At 43.2% G+C, this 27,655-nt stretch overlaps 1 protein-coding gene across 1 annotated transcript; it reads right to left on the bottom strand.

Annotated features, from left to right (window-relative positions):
- Positions 1 to 10,386: 10,386 nt before the first annotated feature.
- On the bottom strand, positions 10,387 to 25,833 carry LOC141111101 (indolethylamine N-methyltransferase-like). The gene is made up of 3 exons (XM_073603116.1): positions 25,583 to 25,833; positions 15,405 to 15,612; positions 10,387 to 11,116 (listed from the first exon to the last, which is right to left on the bottom strand). Exons 1-3 carry the CDS (start codon positions 25,734 to 25,736, stop codon positions 10,678 to 10,680), a joined length of 801 nt encoding a protein of 266 aa, XP_073459217.1. The 5' UTR covers positions 25,737 to 25,833; the 3' UTR covers positions 10,387 to 10,677.
- Positions 25,834 to 27,655: the final 1,822 nt, after the last annotated feature.

Raw genomic sequence — 27,655 nt, 5'->3', positions numbered from 1 at the left:
AGACACAAACATTCTGGGTCAACCTCCAGATAGCATTTATTAAGGGGAATTTAACAAAGCCAAAGTATAAGGTACACGTATCATATTCCCCCTCCCCCCCCTCTCATGGGCCCTTTCTAACATTATAGGGGGTGTGTGGAAATCTTGGACAGGTAACCCTCTTCACTTCATTGAGAGATGAATGCCTAAATAATGGGTATTACTTGGAACAGCCCCTCCTTAGTTACACGATTGGCAGCCCACTGGACAGGTAAGAAGTGTCATAATACAAAGATATAAATACACACTGTACACATTTGTGGACATTTGGACATTCTGCTTTTACCTATCAAGATAATAATAGGATCCAAAAACTTTAAACAGTACCATTTGAAAGTATACAGGCAGGCCCTTGCACTACATGCTTTGGGGAATTCATCCATAAATCAGAGCACAAAAGAGATGGGTATAGTGTGTATGGGTTTGGCAAAGTCAGCAAATAGATGATTGAGGATAGAGAATTGGGATCAGCTGACTTAAAAAAAAAAAAAATACATTGTTAAGTGACTACATGAGGTGAATATAGGGCCAGGAGACACCATGCTGGGGAGGTTATTGAAGGGCAAATATGTATGAAGGACCTAAAATAATAATTACATAAAAATACAGCATGCATGAGAACAAAGGGGACATTCACAGCATATTACAGTCATGGTAATTAGGGAATGAGGAAAGAAATACAATATATTAGCAAACATTCAATACAATAAAATGTGATATAAAAGGATAAAAATCTTACCTTCATATACTCCTTCTGCAGGACCTGGATGATGGCAGAACAGGTCTCTGGGATAATGATCCCCAGAGCCTGGGGGGAGATGCCTGTTGAGAACTTTAAGTCCTGCAGACTTCTCCCCGTCGCCAAGTACCGCAGGGTAGCAACCAACCTCTGCTCCGGAGTGATGGCTTGCCTCATGCAGGTATCCTGCCTGCTAATATAAGGGGTCAGCGAAGCCAACAAAAGGTGAAACACGGGGTCCGTCATCCTGAGAAAGTTCCTGAAATCATCAGGATTATTCTCACGGATCTCACGGAGCAAAGGCATATGAGAGAACTGGTCACGCTGAAGCAACCAATTCTTGGTCCATGAACTCCTCCCCACCCTGTTCATGGACTGGACTTGTGTCAAGGTCAGGACCCCAACACCAAGCCCCCGCACAGCACGAACTCTACGAGGAGTATGCATACGCAACATGGCTAGAAAACGGTCAGCTGCTCAGAACGAAGTAACAGAACGCACTGAAGAACAGCAAAGCCTGTGAAGAGCGACCTGAAAAACAGTAACGGACGAACAAGAATACAATGACTAATTAAAGTCACGCGGAACTTGCTTGCACGCACTGAAGAGCAGATACAAACCCACAAGCACAAACTGAACGGCAGAAAACGATCTGAAAGCCACGAGTCTGAAAAAGCGCGAATCGTCTCTCACCAAACTTTTACTAACACGAGATTAGCAAAAGGAGCCCAAAGGGTGCCGCGCTTGGTTCTGAACCGGCCTTTTCTAGTCTTGTCGTACGTGGTGTACGTGACCGCGTGGTTGGCGATCGGAAATTCTGACAACTTTGTGCGACCGTGTGTAGACAAAACAAGTTTGAGCCAACATCCGTCGGAAAAAATCCTAGGATTTTGTTGTCGGAATGTCCGAACAAAGTCCGACCGTGTGTACGCCCTATAATAGTATTATATGGGGACAGGTTAGTGGTGAGGGCGGCGGGGTATTGATCATCTTGCATAGGACAGTCTGGCAGCAACCTTACCACATCCAGCAGGTCTGCAGTCTCTGACCATCTCCTGTACCATGTCTGCAGTCTCTGACCATCTCCTGTACCATGTCTGCAGTCTCTGACCATCTCCGGTACTATGTCTGCAGTCTCTGATCATCTCCTATATTATATCTGCAGTCTCTGACCATCTCCTGTACCATGTCTGCAGTCTCTGATCATCTCCTGTAGTATGTCTGCAGTCTCTGACCATCTCCTGTAGTATGTCTGCAGTCTCTGACCATCTCCTGTAGTATGTCTGCAGTCTCTGACCATCTCCTGTAGTATGTCTGCAGTCTCTGACCATCTCCTGTAGTATGTCTGCAGTCTCTGACCATCTCCTGTAGTATGTCTGCAGTCTCTGACCATCTCCTGTAGTATGTCTGCAGTCTCTGACCATCTCCTCAGGGCCGTCTTTAGCGCAGGGCAAACGGGGCACTTGCCCTGGGCCCAATCTTTGTTGGGGGGCCCGCGCTAGCCGTGAATTGGGGCCCCGATCACAGCTTTGCAGAGCGCACAGAGGACTCGGGAGGATGTATTCCTCGCTAGCCAGCTGAGAAGGGGCGGGGCCGGGAGCTCCACTGACGCTCTGACCCCGCCCACGTGCAGCCTGTGTACTCTGAAAAGAGCTTCTGTAGTGAGGGCCAGTGATCAGAGTGGGAGTGTCAGTGGAGCTTCCGGCCCCGCCCCCTCTATACTGGCTGGTGAATACAGAGGTCCGGGGGTGGGGCCGGGAGCTCCAATGACACTCCCACTCCGATCACTGGCTCTCGCTACAGGCGCTCTATTCCCAGTACACAGGCTGCACGTGGGCGGGGTCAGAGCGTCAGTGGAGCTCCCGGCCCCGCCCCTCTCAGCTGGCTAGCGCGGAATACATCCTCCCATGTCCTCTGTGCGCTCTTCAAAGCTGTCATCGGGGTGACAATTCACGGGTGACGTGGGCCCCCCAACAAAGCATCAGTGGAGCTTCCAGCTGCTTTAGTGAGAGCAGAGAGTGGAAGCCCCGCCCACAGTCCTGAATGTATGTAGTGAGTTTGGCTGGCCAGGTATGTCCTTACACCCATAGAATGCCTGACTGTTTAAACCCTGAGCTGTGTTATTTAACTGTAAAGCTGTGCATTGCTGAAAGTTCTCTGACCATCCCCTGTATATTGTCTGCAGTCTCTGATTGTCTCCTGCAGTATGTCCGCAGTCTCTCATTGTCTCCTGCAGTATGTCCGCAGTCTCTGATTGTCTCCTGCAGTATGTCCGCAGTCTCTGATTGTCTCCTGCAGTATGTCCGCAGTCTCTGATTGTCTCCTGCAGTATGTCCGCAGTCTCTGATGTCTCCTGCAGTATATCCGCAGTCTCTGGTAATTTCCTGCAGTATGTCCGCAGTCTCTCATTGTCTCCTGCAGTATGTCCGCAGTCTCTGATTGTCTCCTGCAGTATGTCCGCAGTCTCTGATTGTCTCCTGCAGTATGTCCGCAGTCTCTGAGTGTCTCCTACAGTATGTCCGCAGTCTCTGATTGTCTCCTGCAGTATGTCCGCAGTCTCTGGTAATTTCCTGCAGTATGTCCGCAGTCTCTCATTGTCTCCTGCAGTATGTCCGCAGTCTCTGATTGTCTCCTGCAGTATGTCCGCAGTCTCTGAGTGTCTCCTGCAGTATGTCCGCAGTCTCTGATTGTCTCCTGCAGTATGTCCGCAGTCTCTGATTGTCTCCTGCAGTATGTCCGCAGTCTCTGATTGTCTCCTGCAGTATGTCCGCAGTCTCTGATTGTCTCCTGCAGTATGTCCACAGTCTCTGATTGTCTCCTGCAGTATGTCCGCAGTCTCTGATTGTCTCCTGCAGTATGTCCGCAGTCTCTGATTGTCTCCTGCAGTATGTCCGCAGTCTCTGAGTGTCTCCTGCAGTATGTCCGCAGTCTCTGATTGTCTCCTGCAGTATGTCCGCAGTCTCTCATTGTCTCCTGCAGTATGTCCGCAGTCTCTGGTAATCTCCTGCAGTATGTCCGCAGTCTCTGATTGTCTCCTGCAGTATGTCCGCAGTCTCTGATTGTCTCCTGCAGTATGTCCGCAGTCTCTGATTGTCTCCTGCAGTATGTCCGCAGTCTCTGATTGTCTCCTGCAGTATGTCTGCAGTCTCTGATTGTCTCCCCTGCAGTATGTCCGCAGCCTCTGAGTGTCTCCTGCAGTATGTCCGCAGTCTCTGATTTTCTCCTGCAGTATGTCAGCAGTCTCTGATTGTCTCCTGCAGTATGTTCGCAGTCTCTGATTGTCTCCTGCAGTATGTCCGCAGTCTCTGATTGTCTCCTGCAGTATGTCCGCAGTCTCTGATTGTCTCCTGCAGTATGTCCGCAGTCACTGATTGTCTCCTGCAGTATGTCCGCAGTCTCTGATTGTCTCCTGTAGTATGTCCGCAGCCTCTGAGTGTCTCCTGCAGTATGTCCGCAGCCTCTGAGTGTCTCCTGCAGTATGTCCGCAGCCTCTGAGTTTCTCCTGCAGTATGTCCGCAGTCTCTGTCTCCTGCAGTATGTCCGCAGTCTCTGATTGTCTCCTGCAGTAAGTCCGCAGTCTCTGATTGTCTCCTGCAGTATGTCCACCATCTCTGGTAATCTCCTGCAGTATGTCTGCAGTCTCTGGTAATCTCCTGCAGTATGTCCGCAGTCTCTGATTGTCTCCTGCAGTATGTCCGCAGTCTCTGGTAATCTCCTGCAGTATGTCCGCAGTCTCTGATTGTCTCCTGCAGTATGTACGCAGCCTCTGATTGTCTCCTGCAGTATGTCCGCAGTCTCTGATTGTCTCCTGCCGTATGTCCGCAGTCTCCGGTAATCTCCTGCAGTATGTCCGCAGTCTATGATTGTCTCCTGCAGTATGTCCGCAGTCTCTGATTGTCTCATGCAGTATGTCCGCAGTCTCTGATTGTCTCCTGCAGTATGTCCGCAGTCTCTGATTGTCTCCTGCAGTATGTCCGCAGCCTCTGAGTGTCTCCTGCAGTATGTCCGCAGTCTCTGATTGTCTCCTGCAGTATGTACACAGTCTCTGATTGTCTCCTGTAGTATGTCCGCAGTCTCTGGTAAGCTCCTGCAGTATGTCCGCAGTCTCTGAACCTCTCCTGTAGTATGTGTATTAATGTGCCCCTTTGCTTGCTCAATTATTTGGGATTGCTCCACTGCTCAGTGAGAGGTAATGATGTGCATGAACCTCTAGCAACCAATCAGCAAACAGTAGTGATCTGCTTTAATCTCTAGCAACCAATCAGTAAGTGCTAATGATGTGCTGTAACCCCTAGCAACCAATTAATGAGCGCTAATAATGTACATTAACCTCTAGCAACCAATCGGCAAGCAGAAATTATGTGTTGTAACCTCTAGAAACCAGCCATTGAGCAGTAATGATAGGCTGTAACCTCTGGCAAACAATTGCAATCGGTGCGTGATCTGCTGCAGTAAACTGATTTTGAGTCTACCTGCTATTTTTTGTATGTCTCAGAATGGAGGGGGGGCCCCAAGAAAATGTTTGCCCAGGGCCCAATCAAAATTAAAGATGGCCCTGCATCTCCTGTAGTATGTCTGCAGTCTCTGACCATCTCCTGTACCATGTCTGCAGTCTCTGACCATCTCCTGTACCATGTCTGCAGTCAGTGACCATCTCCTGTGGTATGTCTGCAGTCTCTGACCGTCTCCTGTATCATGTCTGCAGTCACTTACCATCTCCTGTAGTCATTTGGGGGCAGTCTGGAGCTCCTCTTCTGCTGTGTTTACACTTTGCAACATGCTGGGAGTGTTGTCTTTTTTTTAAGAACAGATAAAATTTAAAAAATTGAGTTCTTCTGACTACTTGAATTTTTTGGATGAAAACCCTGCGCAGTAATCGTGATGCATCGTGATGCATCGTGGAATCGAATCGAATCGTGAGGCCAGTGAAGATGCGCACCCCTAGCAGCAACCCCGGTGCTGTTCCAGGTGCCGTTTACCTGTATACCTTTATATGTATAAGTATATATGTAATATATAAGTTTTGGTAATTTATTTTCTCAAAAGTCCATCAAGTCAATCATACTCCAATCAATATATGGATGTAAATATTTATATATATTTTTATATATATCTATGCCAGCTTAATGACACTTCTCCTGGTTGTGGTGTTGGCTCTTAAGTCCCGGTTCACACTGATGCGGTGCAAATCTGATGCGATTTTACGGTGCGATTTCTGTTTTGACAGGTGCAAATTGAATGCGATTTCTGAGGGGACTGGGCATAGCTGGAGATAAAATTTGCACCGTACCTGCACTAAACTTGCACAGGACACTTTTTTAACCAGATCAAAATCGTTCACATTGATGTGAACGGTCTTCATTGAAAATAATCCTTTTTCAGGTGACATGCGAATCTGTGTTTTTCGGATTGCATCTGATCTGCAAAGAATTCACATAGGTGTGAACAAGCACTTAGACAAACAGATATAAACAATTCATTCCCACTGAGGCTGCATTCACACTATCATTATCATACTTCATGAACACATGCAAAACCGCATGTTTTTGAGCACGTTCACAAAACACAAAAAATAAAAACACTCTTCGCACTTGCGGTGCCATTTATTGTTAGTGACACCCCAAGCAAGGCATGCAGATGCCCTTTTACATGTGAAACAACATGCGACAAACATGGCAAATTGCGCAGTTACCCCCCCTGGCGGTATTCCCGAGTGTGGCTCGGGGTGGATTTTGAGTACCAAAAGCGGTAACCCCGATCCTGCGATGTCTCCCCGCTGTGATCTGCGAGCTGCCGTGTCTCGCTCGTTTCACAGTGCTGAGCTCTGTTCCCTGCGAGCGTTGCGACGCACAGGGACGGAGTTCAGCGCCAAATTCAAAAAGTTAAACACACAGTATAGATACAGTATACTGTAATCTTACAGATTACGGTACTGTATCAAATAATCCCCTTTGTCCATAGTGGTTTCTCCAGTGTCCTGCATGCAGTTTTATATTTATAAATACTATTCTTTCTGCCAGGAAACTGGAGATTGTCCATAGCAACCAAAAAATGTTCATTTACGTCAAAAGTGCTTTTAGACCAGCTAGAAAACAGCGATAATAAATTAGAATCACTCACCCAATTGAAAGATAGTGATTTGTGGGGAAATTCGTCATCAAACACTGAAAGTAACGAAAGCGACAATTCTGCAACTGAGCAAATTTCAGTGTTTTTGATTTGATTACATTATTGAATATTTTTTATTATTATTATTATTTGTTATAATTATTTATAGTTAATTATATTATAATTTTTTATTTCATTTTTCAAACTTTATCATACCCGGGATGTCTGCTAGACTCTTGTTTGGACAGATTTAAGAGTTATTGCTAAGAATTTCAGGCCTACAATATAAAATGCCAAATTTCTGTGCAAAATAATTGTACCACTTTCAGCATCAAAAATCTGAAATAATTATACCGCCAGGGAGGTTAAGCAAAAAACTTGAAGCTCAAGAAAGGTGCATGAGCTAGTTTGTCGTTTGTCATATTTGTCATGTGTAGGGCAGCCCATTGAAATGAATGCCCAATCCACATTGAGCAACAATGCGAAATAAAAAAACGCATTTAAAAAAAAAAAGTGTCGTAGTGTGAATATGGCCTAAGCAGTTCTGGGCAGTTTGCCAAACAGACCATCACGTAGCCTCCAGTTTTTGCAGCCCTCATCAGACAGGGGGGGGGGCAAACACTGGATAACAAAAAGAAAAAAGGGCAGAGCTCGGAGGAAGAAGATTTACCCTCGAAACGCATCAGTGTCTGCTCTGCATTGGCTGTCATTTGTGCCTAGCTAGACCTAAAAATTGAGGCTACAGTTGGAGTTGATTTCTGGTACATGTTACACTCATTTGGCTTTGTGAGTATAATTATCTGTGTTTTACATTGTAATAAATGGTACCATTGGTAATGCACTAGGATGGTGCACCCTTCTTCTTTTTTGTTGCCTCCTCTTGATGCCTGTGTTTTTTTCTTTTTTGTCCTGTTTTTACTGCTGAACAGCGATTTTTCATTGCAGGGCTCTGACAAGTCACCTGTCAAACTCGGCATGTCTCCTTAAAATGGCTGCACCCCAGCCGCAGCAATGTGTACTCACCTGAGCAACAATAGGGCTGTCATGGGTCAGTAAAAACATGGGTCAACCGCTTGTGTTTACAGCTCCCCTAGCTGCCTATGTAAAAGGAACCTTAAAAAGGGAACATGTTAGAGTGGAACTCCAGGATTTAGAAAAATCTCTGTGTTCAGTGTAAAAGTCCCGTTCACATCTAGGTGATTTGACATGCGATTTGACATGTCAAATCGCATGTCAAATTACAGCCGATTGCCAGCAACGGCACTGTCCGAATCGATGCGATGTCGACTTTGCGGGCACCGTACCATATTCCAAAAGTAGTTCCTGCACTACTTTTGGCGACTTCGGGGGCGATTTCAATAGACATCTGTGCATGAACTCGCACAGATGTCTTTCAATTCGCCCCCAAACTCGCAATAATTTGAGGGTTTGAAATGGTGCGGGTTCAGCTGAACTACCCCGCCTGCAATGTGAACGTACCCTTAATAAATGTTACCTCCCCTGAGTTGTGAAGGTAAATGCTCAGAGTTCCATTTAAAGCAATAAATGCATGAGGTAAACTGGTAATTTCTTACCTCCCAACTTTTTAAGATGGGAATGAGGGACACCAATTAGCAAAAGTATGTAGGCATGGGACACCCCCCAAATCTCGCCCCCTTTGTAGGAGAATTATTTTTTTACCACTACTATTCCTTTATATTGGCTTTTGAAATTCATAAATGCAGCAATTTAGAAATTGGATGAAAGGTTTAGCACTGGGAAACACTTTTTGAAAGATAAAAATATGCAATTTTTATACAATTATATAGACCAGACCAAAATGAGGGACAGATGAGGAGGAAAGAGGGACAGAGGGACTTTTTTTTCAAGTCAGTGACATTCCCTCGAAATCAGGGACAGTTGGGAGGTATGGGTAATTTTGTTCCACAGATTAGAAAATAGTAAACTATTGACATTAAACATATGAATATACAGTATATAGGTGAAATAATACAAGCTGTGTGTGATATCATTTTTATGTAAAAGCATACAGTTACAGAACAAGATGCATAATACGTAACTAAGAAAACAGAGAATACAGCTACATGTCATTTTTACAATGCATTTTTTGCTCCACTTATTTCCACCCACCTACACCACCAAGTCAGCAATACATTTTTATAAAAGATTAGCTACATCTCTAGCTCGAGCAACCGCAATCAATTGCACATGCCGTGATTCATTCTATGGTCTGTGCATTGTCTTCAACTAATGGTATTTAAAGGTGTCCCTAAAGCCTCGTACACGCGATCGGATGGCTGGCAGACAGAGCGTCAAACTTTTATCCGAAGAGCGCGTGCCTGGATTTTGTCTTGTATACTAACGGCACACAATTGTCGACCAACAAACACGAACGTAGTGATGTACTAGACATACCACATGGAATTTTAGCTCTTAAAGCTAGAGCCTCTGTCAGATTTAATTACTAATTATATCACCATCAATGAGATTACCCTATACTCCCTGTTCCATAGAAAACAGAAAGTAAGTGTAAATCTCCCCAAAATCTGAGAAAATCCTACCTTTGACAACAAAATGAGTGTCCCTATTCAAATATTTCCCTTTTGTTCCTCTTCAGCCATAAAAATTCTACATCCCTCTTCAGGCTCACTTCCAACTGCAATGGTCACCAGTATAAGTGTGGTAAATCTTCCCGACAATGACACAATCAGCAATAAAAAAAGGGACTGACTGAGGTTCTAACTTTTCAGAGCTCTAAAACTCCAAACCTAAAAAACGAACAAAGGATTCACAATAACTGTTTAATGCTATCAAACAGCCCTTGTCATTCCAGGGAAATGTTGTGGATGGAGTGTACCAGCCGCGTAGGTGGTTAAGGTACCGCAAACATCTGAAATAAAATTGATTGGATTCATCTTCTGTGTCTAATCTGCTTGTGGATGGTGCCAAGACAACAACAGGTGACCATACTGTCCAGACAGAGTGATGTTGATTTACTAGAGAGTGCAAAATCTGGTACAGCTCTGCAAAGGAACCAATCAGCTTCCAGGTTTTATTGTCAAAGCTTAATTGAACAAGCTGAAGTAGAAGCTGAGCTTCACCAGATTTTGAGTGAACCAGTTTAGTAAATCTCTCCCACTGGGTCTAAGAACCTATATCACTGCAAAAAGCGACAGTTCAAACAGAACAGTGTATTTCACTAAAAATAAAGTTCATACTGCAGGAGATACCAAAAAGTGTATATACTTATTGATACTTGTATATTAATGCAGACTACAATAAAAATCAGTAAGCCAATCAACAGAAGTAAGAAATTACATTTCTGGGCGTGTTCTGTACACCAGCGTGTACAGAATGTCTCCAGGTTGCCATACTGCATTGAATCTGCTGCAGTAGGTTAAAATGGAAAGGTAATATATAATAACATAAAATTACAAAATGGCTTGTGCAGTATTTGCTTTATTCATTTTTTCTATTGAAAGTGGAGTTTTTCTTTAGGATTTATTGGGACATGTAGAATGAATTAATAAATGAATGAATTGGAAGGATGCTTTCAGTAGGAGAAAGGTCTTTTCCTTTAAATATATGATTTTAATAGAGGTTATACTGTATAATTGATCAATAGGAACTGCAGATCGAATGTCTTATTTGCACGATTGCATATCCCATGGAATTATACAAGACATTCTTTATGATGTTTCTGATTGGTATATTTTATATTGTGCTTTCTACATATAGGTAACTATAGTAATAAGTGAGTGACAATTTTTCCATACCTACTCAAATTTATCCTAAACATCTCGCTCTTTTCGTGCAAGCACAAACAAGCTGGAATCATGGTTACAGAGCTCATATTGCTCTTTATCATACTTTCTTGGGATGACTTCCAAATCCACAATGGTAAAGCCTGTCTCAATAATAGCACTTCTCATGAATTCCTTTGTCAACACCAAACAGGAGAACCTCTTGCCTCCAAGTAGGTAAGAGCTACAGTTAAGAATTTCACTTACAATCAAGTGCCCTCCTATTTTTATCAAAGTTGAAACATTTTTAAGTACTCTGCGATAGGTATCAAGGTCACTGCAAGCACACTCTAAGCATCCAAAAGTCAGGACACAGTCAACCTTGGGCAGAACTAATGGTTCCATTGGGTTGCTTTTCAAAACGTCACACTTTATGGTCTTCTTCACTGTTGCTTGGAGCTTCTTTTTCTTCTCCTCTACCGTCATTCTAAAAAAATAATGCAAATTTTTTTTTAGACTATCATGAAATGCAAGGTTCAAGCATGAAGAGTACTTGCTTCTTGCCAACTCATATGTAAAGCCAGGGCGCAATTGTCCTTTACTCTGCTCTACCTTTGTCCTGATTGTCTCAATCAAGAGACCACTTCAACAGTTGGTAGGCTGGTAAGTGTTTTTAATACAAAAGTGGTTTGCCACTTATATGAAGAAAATGTGGAAGATTTACTAAAGGCAAATAGACTGTGCACTTTGCATAGTGCAGTTGCTCCAGAGCTTAATAAATGAGGTAAAGCTTCACTTTGCAAAGAGTACCAAATCACATGCAAAGACATTTAAAAAACTGCATTTTTGTTTGCACATGATTGGATGATGGAAGTCAGCAGAGCTTCTGCTCATTTACTAAGCTCTGGAGCAACTGCTCTTGCAGAATGCAACTGCACTTGCAAAGTGTACTGTTTCTTTGCCTTTAGTAAACTAATGTGTTTTGGGACAAATTGCACCTCTTTTGTGAGACAACTTATCCATTGATCAGGAAAAGGATTCTACTCTTAACAATTCATGTATAGCTTATGAGATACCTACAGAAGGTCTGTTAGAAGACATGTACAACACTAAGGCCGGGTTCACATATGTGTGGCCGCGGTTCCCAGCATAGGGTCTGGTGTATTTCTGTTCACCGGATCAGGTGCGATTCAGGTCCGAATTTTTGCCTGAATACTCACCTGAAATGGACCCAAAAACCCTGGTCATGTGTGAACTGGCTTCACTGAGAGCTGGTCACACTCGCATCCAATTCGCACATATGTGAATGCGGCCTAAACCAAACTTAACCAGTTAATCTTTACTTAAAGTAACCTTGATGCTAAATATATATTCAAAATAAACTGCTCCCTGCTTGATAATGGATTTTATGTTTTAAGGATTGGGAATACAGTAATATTTGTACTATGACATGAGTCTCTATCCCACAATAAAACCGATGCAGGATAGCTCTAACTTAAAAATGTTCAGGCACACGGTTTTAGGGGACAGCCATTTGGTAACTTTATGCCAGTCCATTTTTGTAATTTTGAGATGCCAATTAGGGTTTTTCCTACCATCAGGCAAAGTAAATTTCCTGCTCTAGACAGCACTTTGGGCCTTAGGAAGGGATTATCATCAATGCTATATTTGAAGGACCTACCTGCCCAATGCTCAATGTCACAGTGTTCTTACTACAAAGTCTTTTGGGGAAGCTTTTTCAAAGGCTAGTCACCAGTTCAAAAATGTTATAAAGCTTTCCTGACAGATTTACTAAAGAAGCTAAGAATCTTTAGTCAATAAATTGTGCGAATATTCACTTTAATTTTCCAAACATGTGGAAAACACATTCCTGTTTACAGTGTCTTGCAAAAGTATTCATACCCCTCAAAATTGCCCACATTTTGTCATGTTACAACCGAAAGTCTAAATGTATTTTATTGGGTTTTTTTGGTTGTAACATGACAAAATGTGGAAAAATTCAAGGGGTATGAATACTTTAAGACACTGTACTTATATAATCTGCACATGATTGGGTAATCAATTAGAAAAGAAATACGCTTTTCACGTGATTGGATACTTGAAGTGCATATGTTCTCTTGAATTTTATTTATTGAATTTTAATTTTGTAGCACTAACTCACGGTGGAGCTGCTGATTTAAAGCGGCCTGTTACTGTCACCTTGTTACCTGTAATTTCACCAATACCGGGTCTAGGGGTTGAGTTTGCTATGAGGCAAAGTAGGCACCAGTCACTTAAGTACTTTTCCAATGCTTTAATGGGGATAACTGTAATGCCCTGTACACACGGTCGGATTTTCCGATGGAAAATGTGTGATAGGACCTTGTTGTCGGAAATTCAGACCGTGTGTGGGCTCCATCACACATTTTCCATCGGATTTTCCGACACACAAAGTTTGAGAGCTTGCTTTAAAATTTTCCGACAACAAAATCCGTTGTCAGAATCTCCGATCATGTGTACACAAATCCGACGCACAAAGTGCCACGCATGCTCAGAATAAATAAAGAGATGAAAGCTATTGGCTACTGCCCCGTTTATAGTCCTGACGTACGTGTTTTACGTCACCGCTTTCAGAATGATCGGATTTTCCGACAACTTTGTGTGACCGTGTGTATGCAAGACAAGTTTGAGCCAACATCCGTCGGAAAAAATCCTAGGATTTTGTTGTCGGAATGTCCGATCGTGTGTACGGGGCATAAGAAGTAGCAGGAAAGAGGTAGAAGGAGAGTTGCGGGGATGTTCAAATACCCTTTCTTGGCATAGCGTCAAGGAATTTAAATCTTTAGGATGGATGTATCCTCAGTTTAGGATTAAATCTTTGCCCGCCCGGATAGGTTTCTCTCACCAACCCAACAGCCGGAACGCAGCACGAACAAAAAGTCTCTGCCACAGACTTGGGTGGAACAAACTCATACGATCCTTTGCCACAGGATGTAGTAGTTTTCAATGAATAGCACACACAATACCAGAACCTTTAAGCCAACCCGGCAGTACTTGTGCGGTAGTGTAATTTAGGATATGTCCTCCAATCGAGTCACCAGGCCCTTCTTAAGAACAGCCTTTCATGATCTCTTCCAAGATGGGTCCTCCCCTGGATCTTCCCGATTGTCCGGCTTCTTCCCGCAGGACAGACAGCACAGGACCATCCCAGCCTTAGCAGGCCCCAGACAGGCTTCTGGGTCTACCCGCCCAGCTGCAGCAACGCAACCCTCCAAGCCGGAGGGCCGCAAGATAGCACTCACTGACACATACCTCTAGGCCAGGAGGGCCACGAGGCAAAAAGCTCTCCAAAATATGGCGTCTGTCCCTTAAATACCCTCTCCCAGAATGCAACTCGGAGGACCACCTCTGCCGAGTTATCTCCGAGACAGAAGAGCACCCATACACTTCAGCTTGTTGCTTTCCAACACTGACCCATGATGACAACGACACCCACAGGCACAATGTGGAACTGCACGCAACACAGCCAAGCTGGAACAGAGGCTAAATTAACACTAGATTAAAACTAAACAATGTACAGCACAGATGAACCACTAAATTTACCTATAAGCGGTAGATTAAAAATCTACCAGCGCTACACTTTATTGAAGGAAAATTCTCAACACCTTTAGTTCAGCCTTATTATGTCCCATCTAGAGCCTCCAAAAAAGGTGAATGCTATCTAGAACTAGTAGGCAGATTGTGAAGGGTACAGCCCTGCAGTAATTAAACATGGCACTTCTTCGTGTGAAAAAGTTGTGTTATCACTCGGTGATACCAGCAAAGGGGTTGATTTACTAAAGGAAAATAGAGTGTGCACTCTGCAGAGCTTAATAAATGAGCAAGTGCTCTGCTGACTTCCATCATCCAATCACGTGAAGCAAAAATTATAAAAATGTAATTTGGGTACAGTGTTGTATAACTGCGCAATTGTCATTCAAAGTGTGTCAGCGCTGAAAGCTGAAAATTGGTCTGGGCAGGAGGGGGGTTTAAGTGCCCAGTAAGCAAGTGGTTAAATTAGGTTTATGATTTTGTGTTGGGGCGCCTGTGGGCCGCGGGCTGCAGGTTGGACACCCCTGCTCTATAGCAGTCTACAGATCTCGGTGCACTCTCAGATAATGAAAAGCTTTATTGCAATATACAATTTTCATGGCACTCTCTCAGTTGATGTTGAGCTGTCGTAGCACTATCTCTAGTAACAAAAAAACTCACATTATTATCTCTGGCAATCTGAGTACTTTGTCTGGTAACATGAAGCTCCTACAGATCTCTTTTGTGTAATGTGCATTTATCTCTGTAATCATAGCAACATACTGTACTCCAATAGCTTGTTTCACTCTCTGTGAACATGGCAGCATTGCCCTCTGACAGTTCATATCATCCATTAGTTATGTGTCCCAGACAGGGAACCAGTGGACTCGCCTTACTTTTAGGTCAGCCCCAGGTCCATAAATCAGGCATCACCCTGGAATCCCAGATTAATCAATCACACTGTTTCTTGGTTGACAATTAGCTGACCTCCTGCTGTCCCTACACCTTTTTTGGTATGGTAGACATGGTAGAAAGAGGACGTTGGAAAGTTATTGACCTGGAGGCTGCATGGTCAATAAATGATTAATATTGATGTTTTGAGGATACCCAGCACTCTACAGACATTTTGAACTAAGGAACAGACTGTGTCTGCTCTATGGACCTGGATATACACCTGGGTTCCTTGTACATTGTACAATCACTTTAACCAAATTGTTTAATCATACCCTTTTCCTTCCATGTCACAAACTTTTTGTATAGCTTCTGTCCAGTCAAATGTTCCAGGCTCATCTCTAAGGCTTCGTTCATAGTACTCTCTATTGCGATCAGTATAGTCTGCTCCAATGATCTCTTCGAAAGCTTCACAAGCTGAGAGGTCCTGAAAAGTGGTAGGTCCATGTCCAATGTCAATTAAAGTTTTTCCCTTGATACCTCCTTTTAGAGAAATAAAAACACATTTAAATTGATTAATTTCTCCTACAATATTTTGAAATATAGTAATGATATATTATATGGCATTTTCAAAAAGAATGAAAACTTTTGAAATTGCGTTAACATGTTAAACCCTCTATAAGAGTTTAATGATTGGATTTAGATCTACTTTAACCCATTTGCGCCTAAGGGTAAAACAAATTTTAACGGCTAAGCACAATTTTGCAACTTTGACATGTGTTAGTAAAACCGAATATATCATCACAACTACTTTGTGCATCCAGGTGGATTATACTTTTTTTTTTTTTTTAGAACAAATTGGGCTTTCTTTTGGTGGTAAATGGTAATGGATATCTCCTGATTTTTTTTTTTAATTATTATTATCAAAGGAAAAATGGCCCAAAATAGTAAAAAAAAAAAATAAAAATTTTTTTAAATGTAGCTGTATATTTCTGGCTACTACTAAGACCTTTCACCAAAGTACAACTCAAAATAAATTCTTCTGCTCCTGATGATACAGCAGCGATACAACATAACTATATTACCAAAAGTATTGGGATGCTTGCCTTTACATGAATTGTAATGGCATCCCAGTCTAATGCTGGCCATACACTATACAGAAAATCGGCCGAACCCATTTTTGAAAAACGAACGTTCGACCGTGACCGCAAACGATCGTGCCATCATATAATGACCGATAAATTGTTCAGTGGACATGAATAAATAATTTTGTGTTCGTTTTTTTACATATACCTAGTGCAGACAGTTCGGACGGGAAACACATTAACCTTGCAATTTATCGTACGTTCGGCAGAAATTTTCCAAACTTCCCGTTCGTTTTTTTCCCACAAAAACGTCACAAACGATTATCGATTTGTGCCCATTAACTTGCCGAAAAACGAACAAAGTGTCTATACGAACGATTTTTCGGCCGATTTTTCGTAAAGTGTATGGCCAGCATTAGTCCATAGGGTTCAATATTGAGTTGGCCCACCCTTTGCAGCTATAACAGCTTTAACTCACCTGGGAAGATTGTCCACAAGGTTTAGGAGTGTGTCAAAAGGAATGTTTGACCATTCTTCCAGAAGTGCATTTGTGAGGTCAGGCACTGATGTTGGACGAGAAGGCCTGGCTCGCAGTCTCTGCTCTAATTTATCCCAAAGGTGTTCTATCGGGTTGAGGTCAGGACTCTCTGCAGGCCAGTCAAGTTCCTCCACTCCAAACTTGCTCATCCATGTCTTTATGGACCTTGCTTTGTGCACTGGTGCATAATCATGTTGGAACAGGAAGGGGCCATCTCCAAACTGTTCCCACAAAGTTGGGAGCATAAAATTGTCCAAAATGTCTTGGTATGCTGATGCCTTAAGAGTTCCCTTCACTGGACCTAAGGGGCCAAGCCCAACCCCTAAAAAACAACCACCCACCATAATCCCCCCTCCACCAAATGATTTGGACCAGTGCACAAAGCAAGGTCCATAAAGACATGGATGAGCGAGTTTGGGGTGGAGGAACTTGACTGGCCTGCAATTGATGGCACAGTGGCTGCATTTGAAGGAACAGTGGCTGCTTTTGATGGTCACAGTTGCTGCGTTTGATGGCTCAGTGGCTGCAATTGATGGGCACAGTAAGGCTGCAATTAATGTTTTTTTTCAGAATTTTTCAGTTTGTTTGCGCCCCCCCCCCAAAAAAAATTTTGAGCACCAGCCACCATTGAAGGTGGAACTTTAACAATAACCCCTAATGACTTGTTTCCTTTTACTAGGCTCTCCTAGCCTTCCTATTGGTGACCTGCCCTGTAACTGTACCCAGAGACTCACCGCCTGACAGCAACAGACAGACATTGAATTCAGAGGGGTGGCTACCTTTCAGGTTTTTAACAAACAAGATTACTCCATCTAGGAAGCAAGCGGGTAGGTAGAGTGTCTGGCAAGCGGCAGCTTTCTCTCTTCCTCCCCTTGTGCATTACGGCAGCTTCCGCGGTGCATCTCCCTCCTCCTCCTAGGTGTCCAATAGGATCGCCTGTCCTTTCAGCCAATCTGGAAATGGGTATCAGACCTGCACTTCCCGATTGGCGGAGAGGGGATTAAGTGTTAGAATACTGAATATTCATTCGCTATTCTAACACACCTGGGCAGGCTCTGAGCGCAATGCTCTGCGCTCCGAGTCCATCCTATTTTGAAGCCTATTAGAGCCAAAGGCTCTAATGAGGTGCTTAAAAAAAAAACCCTGCCACTGTAATTCATGTGCCTGGCGTCCTTGGTCAGTGTTATAATGCCGGGGAATGCAAGTGTTACTGTAGCATTTTATTAGGTATCCAAGTATCTGTGACTCAAAGCATGGCACTTAAAGCAGATGTGCATTCCAACAGAATACATGTCAAATCTTCTAATCTAATGTTTTTAGGATATACCCCTTGAAATTAGTCGGCTCCTGATTATGCCACGGTGTGTCATCCAGTTTCGCCTTCCTAACTCAGTCTTGATCTATCTAGAGCAGTGGTTCTCAACTCCGGTCCTCAAGGTGCCCCAACAGGTCAGGTCATGTTTTCGGGATTTCCCTCAGATGAAACACCTGTGGTAATTACTAAGGCAGTGTAAACTGATCAAATCACCTGTGCAAAATAATGGAGAGCTTGAAAACATGACCTGTTTGGGGCGCCTTGAGGACTGGAGTGAAAAAAGTGCAGCGCCATACTATCCCCTCTTTTTCACATGCCTTGAGGACTGGAGTTGAGAAACACTGCTCTAGAGGATGGCATCCTAGCAACTAAGAATAACCCCAGTCTGAAGAGGGCAGAAAAGCTTCAAGTTCACCTGGATACCTATGGAATCAACAAGCCAGCAAGTTTGTCTGCTACATCAGTGGTCATCAACCCTGTCCTCAGGGCCCACTAACAGGCCAGGTTTGCAAGATAACTGAAATACATCACAGGTGATATCATTTGCAGTATTCTAGTCTGCATCTCCCCAAGGTAATACTTCAAATCTGGCCTGTTAGTATGGTTGCCACCTCATCCCTTTAAACCCAAACACACATGAATTACACAGGTTCTGTGGCTGATTAAGATGGTAATTAAACTCACTTGGTGCCTTATCTGCATTTAATTAGCCTCAGAACCTGTGTAATTTAAAGGGATGAGGTGGCAACTCTAAGTGCCGGTTCACATAGGGGCGACTTGTCAGGCGACCTAGTCGCCTGACAAGTCGCCTCCCGTTCTGTGCTACGGAACCGTTCTAATAGGAGCGACGCAAGTCGCTCCGACTTAGAAAAAGGTTCCTGTACTACTTTGGGGGCGACTTGGGGCGACTTACATAGACTTCTGTACAGAAGTCGTTTTGCAAGTCGCCTCGGAAGTCGTTTGCAGGTCGCCTCGCTGAGGCGACCTGCAAGTCGTGCCGCCCCTGTGTGAACCAGGACTGAGGCTCGGTTCACACCAGAGGCGGCACGACTTGCAGGTCGCCTCACCGAGGCGACCTGCACACGACTGCCCGGGCGACTTGCAAAACGACTTCTGTATAGAAGTCTATGCAAGTCGCCCCAAGTCGCCCCTGAAGTCGTACAGGAACCTTTTTCTAAGTCGGAGCGACTTGCGTCGCTCCCCTTAGAACGGTTCCATTGTACTGAACGGGACGCTACTTGTCAGGCGACCTAGGTCGCCTGACAAGTCGTCCTAGTGTGAACCGAGCTTACCTGTTAGTGGGCCCTGAGGACCGGGTTGATGACCACTGTGCTACATGACAATATGGGGTTGTTTTGCTAAAACTGGAGAGTGCTAATTCTGGTGCAGCTCTGCAAAAAAAAAAAAAAAAAATCGGCTTCCAGGTTTGATTGTTTTTTTTGGCAAAGCTTAATTGAACAAGCTGAAGTTAGAAGCAGATTGTCTACCATGCACAGCTGTATTGGATTTTGAACTTTCTAGTTTTAGTAAATCAACCCCCATGTGTATTTCTGAACAGCTCAGTGTGCTTTAGCGCAGAAGTGGTGATTTTTTATTTGGTAAACACATTCCAATACCAATATGTAATTTCATAAAATCATCACTTAAAAATAAAATTCCTACCAAACAGCTAAATACACAGTTGAAATACTTTATATATAAACTATTTACTTGCCAAAAGACTTGTAATTTTATCTAGCCAGTCTTCTGATTTATACAGCTCTGTCACACTGCAAACAGAGTCTGGTGTCATCACTTCATCTATTACTATTTCATAGGTCTATGTGTATACATGTCACCTGTAAGATGCTTGAACTGTGTATCGACATTGTGATAAATCCCATCTTTATGGTCCAATTAGAAGTAGATGACACTGGACTCTATAAAGCTGTAATAGAATATAGTGTTGTCACCTTCCTTGCTGTGTAGTGCATGTGTATGTATTGGGGCAAATCCACACCACTTGCAATGGGCAGCGTTGGCCTCCATTGCTCAATGCAGCCCCAACATAAGGACCAGCCTAATTGCCTTGAATCTAAAGCCTGGTATACATGATGAGAAAACTGGAGGAAAAATTCCGCTTTCGTTGCGGTCGTGTGCGATAATCTGATCGTTAGTACACAGCTGTTGTCTGAAATTTTCTGAAGGGACAAACACAAATTTTTTCTCGTACGATACCAGATTGTCATTTTTAAGTTTAATCAGTACAATTTTTGTCCGAAAATACAATACAAATACATTACATCAATTCTGAATATTTTTTTTGTCCTACAAGAATTTTTGGAACTTAGTAACCTATTCGCATTCGATATGAGACTAGCATGCAAGAAAAATGGACGATCATTCGCCCGATAATCTCATCGTGGTTGCGGGGCTTAAGGCTCCATTCACACTAGCGCGTTTTTTGATGCATTTTGCAGAAATGCATGGGAATTTTTTAACATGGGTTCCTAAGGAACATGTTCACATCAATGCATTTTTCTGCCTCTGCGTTTTTGGAAAGGGTCAGGGACTTTTTTCATGCAAAATGCAGCGTTTTGCATGTAATAGAATTCAATAGACCCGCATCCAAAACGCAAGTACCGCATTTTTGCCGCAATTTGCATTTTGCATTTTTTTACATTTCTTTTTTTACGCTGTATAAAGCTGGTTGCTAAGCAACCACAGTGTAAAAAAAAAAAAACAAAAAAAAAAAAAAGGCAAAATGCAGCAAAAACGCATGTTCAAAACTGCGGCAAGCACCGCAAAAAGCACTGCAGAAACGCTCAAAAGCAACATACATAGATGTGAATCGAGCCTAAAGGGGGGATTTACTAAACCTGGTGCACACAGTATTTGGTGCAGATGTGCATAGTCATCAAACAGCTTCTAGGTTTTATTGTCAAAGCTTGAAGGGTAAAAAAAAGGGTGATAAAAAAAAAAAGGGTAAAAAAAAATGTAATATAGCGTATACAGTTGCGGCCCAAATCATATTGTAATTGGATGTTATTAAAAAAAAATAACCTTTCTTTTGAGTCTGCAGCACTGTAATTTTCTGTAAAATGCAATATGGCAATCTAGAGGTGTTCTGTACACAGATGATATACAGAACAACCCCAGACGTGTCATTTCCTCCATTTGTGATTGGCTTACTGATTTTTCCAGAAGTCTGCATGAAGATACAAATTAGATTTTGAGATTATATCCCATAGTTTGCAGACGCTATAACGTTTGCGCAAACCAATCAATATACACATATTGTATTTTTTTTTACCAAAAACATGTTGCAGAATACATATTGGACTACATTTATGAAGAATTTATTTTTTTTTTTTTAAATTGGATATGTTTTATAGCAGAATGTAAAAAATATTGTTTTTGTTTTTTTTTCAAAATTGTCGGCCTGTTTTTGTTTATAGTTTAAAAAATAAAAAAACACAGAGGTGATCAAATACCACCAAATTTTATTTGGGTACATCATTGCACAATGGTCAGTTAAAGTAACGCAGTGCCGTATTGTAAAAAAATGGCTTGGCTCAAAAAGGTGGGTAAACCTTCTGGAGGTCAAGTGGTTAAAGTATAACTAAGGGCAAAACTTTTTCTTTTAGTTTTGGATAGAGTACAGAGGGATTACAACACCTGTCAGGTTTTTATTGTTGTATGTGTCCCCCTCCTCCATTAAGGAGATTCACCTTTCTATTTTTCCTGTCTGCCATTATCATTCAGCCCGGGGTCACACATATGTGAACATACACATCGCATGTGATTCGCACTTGCACTGCAGTGCGGATCGCATGCGATGTCTGTGCAATGTGCGTTCAGCCGTACAGTTTGTATGGCTGAACTCGCATTGGATTTGCATAAAAAAGGTGCAGGGACTTTTTTTTCGGATCACATGGGTGTTCTCATCCATGCAATCTGATTCCTGTGCGAGTTCATAGTTTGCACTGCAATCTGTGAATTGATCTAGGCATGTATTGACACCCCCAGCGGTTCGCAGAGGGCAGTGTGAACTGCCTGCGGGAGAGATGCGATGTGGGAGCCGCCGCTGGAATCGCACTGGTTCCCACATCGCTACAGTGTGAACCTGGGCTGAAAGTGAAAGATAAAGATCCCAAATTTTGGGTTATCCCCAGAAAAGTATAAGAGGAGAAATCTTTCATTGAGGACACTAGTTTGGGTGACCTGGGGGGCCCCAAGAGATACCCTTAATTTGCAGGGATTTCCAGTCACCCAAAATAAAAAAGGTTTTCCTGTAGTTCTACTTTAATTGAACAAGTCGAAGTTAGAAGCTGATTGTTTACTATGCACTGCTGCATCAGATTATTTGTGCACAAATTTTAGTACATCCCCCCCCCCCCTAATTGTAGACAACATGCTGTGTTGGTGTGTGCTGGTCGAAAATGTAACATGTTAAATTATATGTTTAACCTCCCTGGCGGTATGATTATTTCGGATTTTAGGTGCTGAAAGCGGTACCATTATTTTGCATGGAAATTTGGCGTTTTATATTGTAGGTCTGTAAATCTTAACAATAACACACTTAAATCTGTCCAAACCAGAGTCTAGTAGATATCCCGGGTATGATAAAGTTTGAAACACAAAAACATAAATTATAATATAATAAATAAAAATAAATAATTAAAAAAAATTTAAAAAAATAGTAATAAAATAAATTTCCCCACAATTCACTATCGCTCAATTCTGCAAGTGTTCTAATTTACTATCGCTGTTTTCTAGCTGGTCTAAAGCCACTTTTGATGTAAAGGGACACTTTTTGGTTGCTATGGACAATCTCCAGTTTCCAGGCAGAAAGAACAGTGTATATCATGTAAAATTGCATGCAGGGCATGGGCCAGAGCACTGGGGACAAAAGGGATGTGAAATCATTTCATACAGTACTGTAATCTGTAAGATTACAGTACTGTATGTGTTATGATTTTGACATTTTTTTGAATTTGCCGCCAGGCTCCGCCCCCGTGCGTCGCGCCGCTCGCAGGGAACGGAGCCTGGCACGGAGAGGCTTCGGAGGAGGACGGAGCCCTCGGACACTGCGGGGGACATCGCAGGATCCCGGGGACAAGGTAAGTAACGCCGCCCCAGGATCCTGCAATGCGATCCCGAGTGTGGCTCGGGGTTACCGCTAATGGTACTGAATTTTAACCCCGAGCCACACTCGGGAAAACCGCCAGGGAGGCTACAATCTGTGAAAGAATCTGTGAAAGAATCATGCACACCAAAGCTACGTGTTGTCAACACATGTCCAATCAAGTGCAATAAGCCCAGGTTCACACTGCTGCAGGATTGAAATTGTGTATATTCAGCTGAACTCGCCCGATTTCATACCCGCATGTCAGTCCGACTTCGGGGGGGCGATTTCAGAGACATCTGTTTGGGTTCCTGCACAGATGTCTATTGAAATTGCACTCGAAGTTGCCAAAAGTAGTACAGAAACGACTTTTGGGAATCGGTGCGGCGCCGCAAGGTCGGCTTCGCACCGATTCGGGCAGAGCCATTGCTGGCATTAGCCTCCGATGTGGCATGTGATTTGACATGTCAAATCGCTTGCCAAAAATCGCATCAATGTGAACCTAGGCTTAGAGTGGGCAATATTAAAGAGGAACTGCAGTCTGCTCACATAATTTGTGATAAAAAACATCTTCTGAAGCTTCCCTCCAACCTCTTTGCATATTATTTTATATATACTGTGATTCTGTACTGGCCAAATATGCTGCAGAAATCTCCCTCCACTGAGTCTGGCTGCAAACATTTTGTGGACAGCTGAAGCTGCTGCCTGATAACTTCCTGGATATACACAGACACACAGAGGCACACCTCCAGCTCTGCAGCTCTCATTGGCCCTCTTATGACTCATCCCCCCTCCCTTCCTGGCAAACTCTCACTAGAGTGAGAGACAGAGCTGTGCATGATGTCATAAGCCTAGGCAAGAAACAGGAAGTGGGCTGTATAAGGGATTTACTGACAGAAAAAAAAATGTTTTACTATCCAAAGTTAAAACAACAAGGGCAGAAGATTTAATAGATGGAAAGATGAAAGAATGACTGAAGGTCCGCTTTAACAAATCTTGGACAACTAAAACATTTATGTTTCTCTGTTTCAACTGTAAGGCCCCTTTCACACTGGTGCGACTTGTCCTGTGGCTTGGAACTGCAAAATCGCATGACAAGTCCTACCGCATGATTTCCAATGAGTACCATTCATATCTGTGCGACTTCAAGTCACACCGACTTCAAAGTAGTCCCTTTACTACTTCGGTCTTTACACAGGCATTCCTTGAAATCGTGTCAAAATCGCATCAAAATCACGCGACTCTGAAGTCACGGTAGTGTGAAAGAAGCCTTGGGAGCAGTTGGGTGTTTTTTTTCAGCTGCCCCTGAACTCTCCTCTATGTTATCTTATCAGTACAGTACACAGGGTCGTTTATAGTCATTTCTAGGCAGTTACGTTTAGCCTAGGTTCACACTACTGCGATGCGATGTACTGCAAATTTGATCCGTTTTTTTGTCCTGTAGGAGGTGTGAATTTGTCTTGCATTTTGAGGCAGACAGTGAACAATTCTCAGAGACGTGAACTGTGTGCTGCGAGTTTACTGCAAGTTCAATTGAAGCCTATGAAGATAAAATTTGCACTGCACCATAGGAATTCGCATCGTACCCGCAGTCAACACGCACAGGACCCTTTTTTTTTTTTCTTGCACCAAATTCGCAAAGGATAGATGTGAACCAAAGCCATGGAATACTATGCTTTTTACATGACCTGCGAATCTGTGTGTTCCTAAACGCATCAAACCCACTGTAAATTCGCATCAGTGTGAACCCAGGCTGAGACACCAAATGCTTGTAACAGCTTATAAACGCGTGCAAACACGGTAACTCGCGTTTAGTCGTATTTCGTTTACAGGTGTTTTTAATGGAGATACATTTTTGACTATTTGCAAAAAAAAACACGCTCCTAAACGCAAACGTGGCAAAACGCGGCTAAACGCGGCAAATTTGCTCTGCTTTATAGCATAAAGCTGTCAGATCCTGTTGAACTCTGAACAGACACAATGGGGGTTGATTTATTAAAAACTGGAGAGTGCAAAATCTGGCACAGCTATGCATGGTAGCCAATCAGCTTCTAACTTCAATTAAGCTTTGGCAAAAAAACTGGAAGCTGATTGGTTGCTATGCAGAGCTGCACTAGATTGTGCACTCTCCAGTTTTAGTAAATCAACCCCTTTGCATTACTGTCATTTGCTCTTTACTTTATAGATTCTAAAGCATAGTATACTTATTTTGTTTACTGCTGTCCCATCCTATTAGTCTTGGTTTTTTTTTTTTGTATTTTTTTTTTTATAGCTGTCATCTATAAATTATTTAAACCCTCCAGTTCTTCAATATAAAAGTTTTTCCTTTGAATTAGATTACAGAATGACATCCTAGCTTTTGGAGTGCAGATAATAGTTATTTGCTGGAAACTCTTCTACACTACTATGTAATTTAGCAGTAACACAAAGTCAATTTGCTTGTAAGATAGTACCAATGAAATACTTACGAACAGTAAAAGTCTCACAAAGTTTCTTCAGTGCAAAATCCAGAAATCCATCAACCACTAAAAGTCCTGATTTTGGTCCATAGTAGATATTACAATATGCATGGGGATCAAATATGTCTTGGTAAGTATCTTTGTCTGTAAAATCGGTCTCCATTTTTATTACAGGACAAAACGAATATGAATGCAGGGCAAAGTCAGAACTTATATGTACAGTTTATAAGGAGTGGCTAAATCATATAAATGAACAGATCATGAGTCTCAGCACCGTGAAATAAGGACATCCTGCCAAGCATTTCAGAACAAACAAAGCTGAAAGTTTTGGACGAGAGCCATGTTTTTTTGGTAACCCTTTCTTGGGTAGAAATTATGTAGAAATTGTAGCCATGCACTTAGCTAAAAATGAGAGTGCGAGAAACACTGACAGTGCTGAACTGGTTAACCATAGCTCCCAACTGTCCCTGATTTCGAGGGACTGTCCCTGATTTGGAGAAATGTCCCTCTGTCCCTTATCCCTCCTCATTTGTCCCTCATTTTGGTCTGATCTATATAGTTGTATATAAAATGCACTTTTTATCTATCAAAAATAGTTTTCCATTGCTAAACCTTTCATCTGATTTCTAAATCGCTGCAGTTGTAAATTCCAAAAGCCAATATAAAGGAATAGTAGTGGTAAAAAAAAGGACTCATGGGTTTAACCAATCTTGTTTTTTTGTACAATTCTCCTTTAAGGCGGCCTGGCAAGGGGTGTGTCCTATGCCTGCATACTTTTGCTGATAGGTGTCCCCCATTCCCATCTCAAAAAGTTGGGAGGTATGGGTTAATTGCTGTATTAGTGAGAGGAGGGAGCTGCTAAGCAGGAAGAATACAAAGTACAATAGACTTTGTGCCAGTTCACACTGCTGTGGTGCGGGAACTGCATCTAATTTGAACAGGAATTGCACCACATTGTGCCATTTATTCTGTATGGCTCAAATCGCACCGCATCTGGCAGGGGCATTGCTAGGTCTAAAAGATCTGGGGCTAGAGCCCATAGCAGTGAAGTAAAGAAAGTCATACACTTGGGTGGGCATACACATGTATATAATATGTATAGTGTGTGTGTGTGTGTGTGTGTGTGTGTCCATATATATATATACATATTTTTTACATATCATTACATCAGGGTCCCCAGAGAGCCCCCCCCCCTTACACCAGGGTCCCCAGAGAGCCTCTCCTTACATCTGGGTTCCCAGAGAGCCCCTACTTGCATCAGGGTCCCCAGAGAGCCCCTACTTGCATCAGGGCCCCAAGAGAACCCCTACTTACTTCAGGGTCCCCAGAGAGCCCCTACTTGCATCAGGGCCCCTAGAGAACTCCTACTTACATCAGGGTCCCCGGCGAGCCCATACTTACATCCGGTTTCCCAGAGAGCCTCCCCCTTACATCAGGGTTCCCAGAGAGCCACCCATACATCAGGGTCCCCAGAGAGCTTCCCCCTTACATCAGGGTCCCCAGAGATTCCCCCCTTACATCGGGGTTTCCAGAGAGCCCCTTCCATACATCAGGGTCCCCAGAGAGGCCCCCCTTATATCAGGGTCTCCAGAGAGCCCCCCCTTACATCAGGGTCCCCAGAGAGCCTCCCCTTTCATCAGGGTCCCCAGAGAGCCCCCCCTTACATAAGGGTCCCCAGAGAACCTTCCCTTACATCAGGGTCCCCAGAAAGCCCCTACTTGCATCAGGGTCCCCAGAGAGCCTCTACTTACATTAGGGTCCCCAGAGAGCCTCCCTTACATCAGGGTCCCCAGAGAGCTTCCCCCTTACATCAGGGCCCCCAGAGAGTCCCCCCCCCTTACATCAGGGTTCCCAGAGAGCCCCTTCCATACATCAGGGTCCCCAGAGAGGCCCCCCTTACATCAGGGTCCTCAGAGAGCCCTCCCTTACATCAGGGTCCTCAGAGAGCCCCCCCCTTACATCAGGGTCCTCAGAGAGCCCCCCCCTTACATCAGGGTTCTCAGAGAGCCCCCCACTTACATCAGGGTCCCCAGAGAGTCCTTACTTACATCAGGGTCCCCAGAGAGAGGGCAGGAAGCCGAG

The sequence above is a fragment of the Aquarana catesbeiana genome, linkage group LG10, assembly GCF_042186555.1.
Source record: "Aquarana catesbeiana isolate 2022-GZ linkage group LG10, ASM4218655v1, whole genome shotgun sequence".
In the NCBI taxonomy this organism is placed as follows: domain Eukaryota; kingdom Metazoa; phylum Chordata; class Amphibia; order Anura; family Ranidae; genus Aquarana; species Aquarana catesbeiana.
The sequence above is the reverse complement of the archived record's forward strand: the minus strand, read 5'-3'. Positions and strand labels throughout refer to the sequence as shown.

Excerpts from the sequence above, each read along its gene's own strand:
- LOC141111101 (XM_073603116.1), bottom strand. The coding sequence starts at position 25,736 with ATGGAGACCGATTTTACAGACAAAGATACTTACCAAGACATATTTGAT. Across the intron at positions 15,613-25,582 it reads TTGTGAGACTTTTACTGTTC|GAGGTATCAAGGGAAAAACT; the intron begins GTAAGTATTTCA and ends TTTCTCTAAAAG. Across the intron at positions 11,117-15,404 it reads TGTGACATGGAAGGAAAAGG|AATGACGGTAGAGGAGAAGA; the intron begins GTATGATTAAAC and ends TTATTTTTTTAG.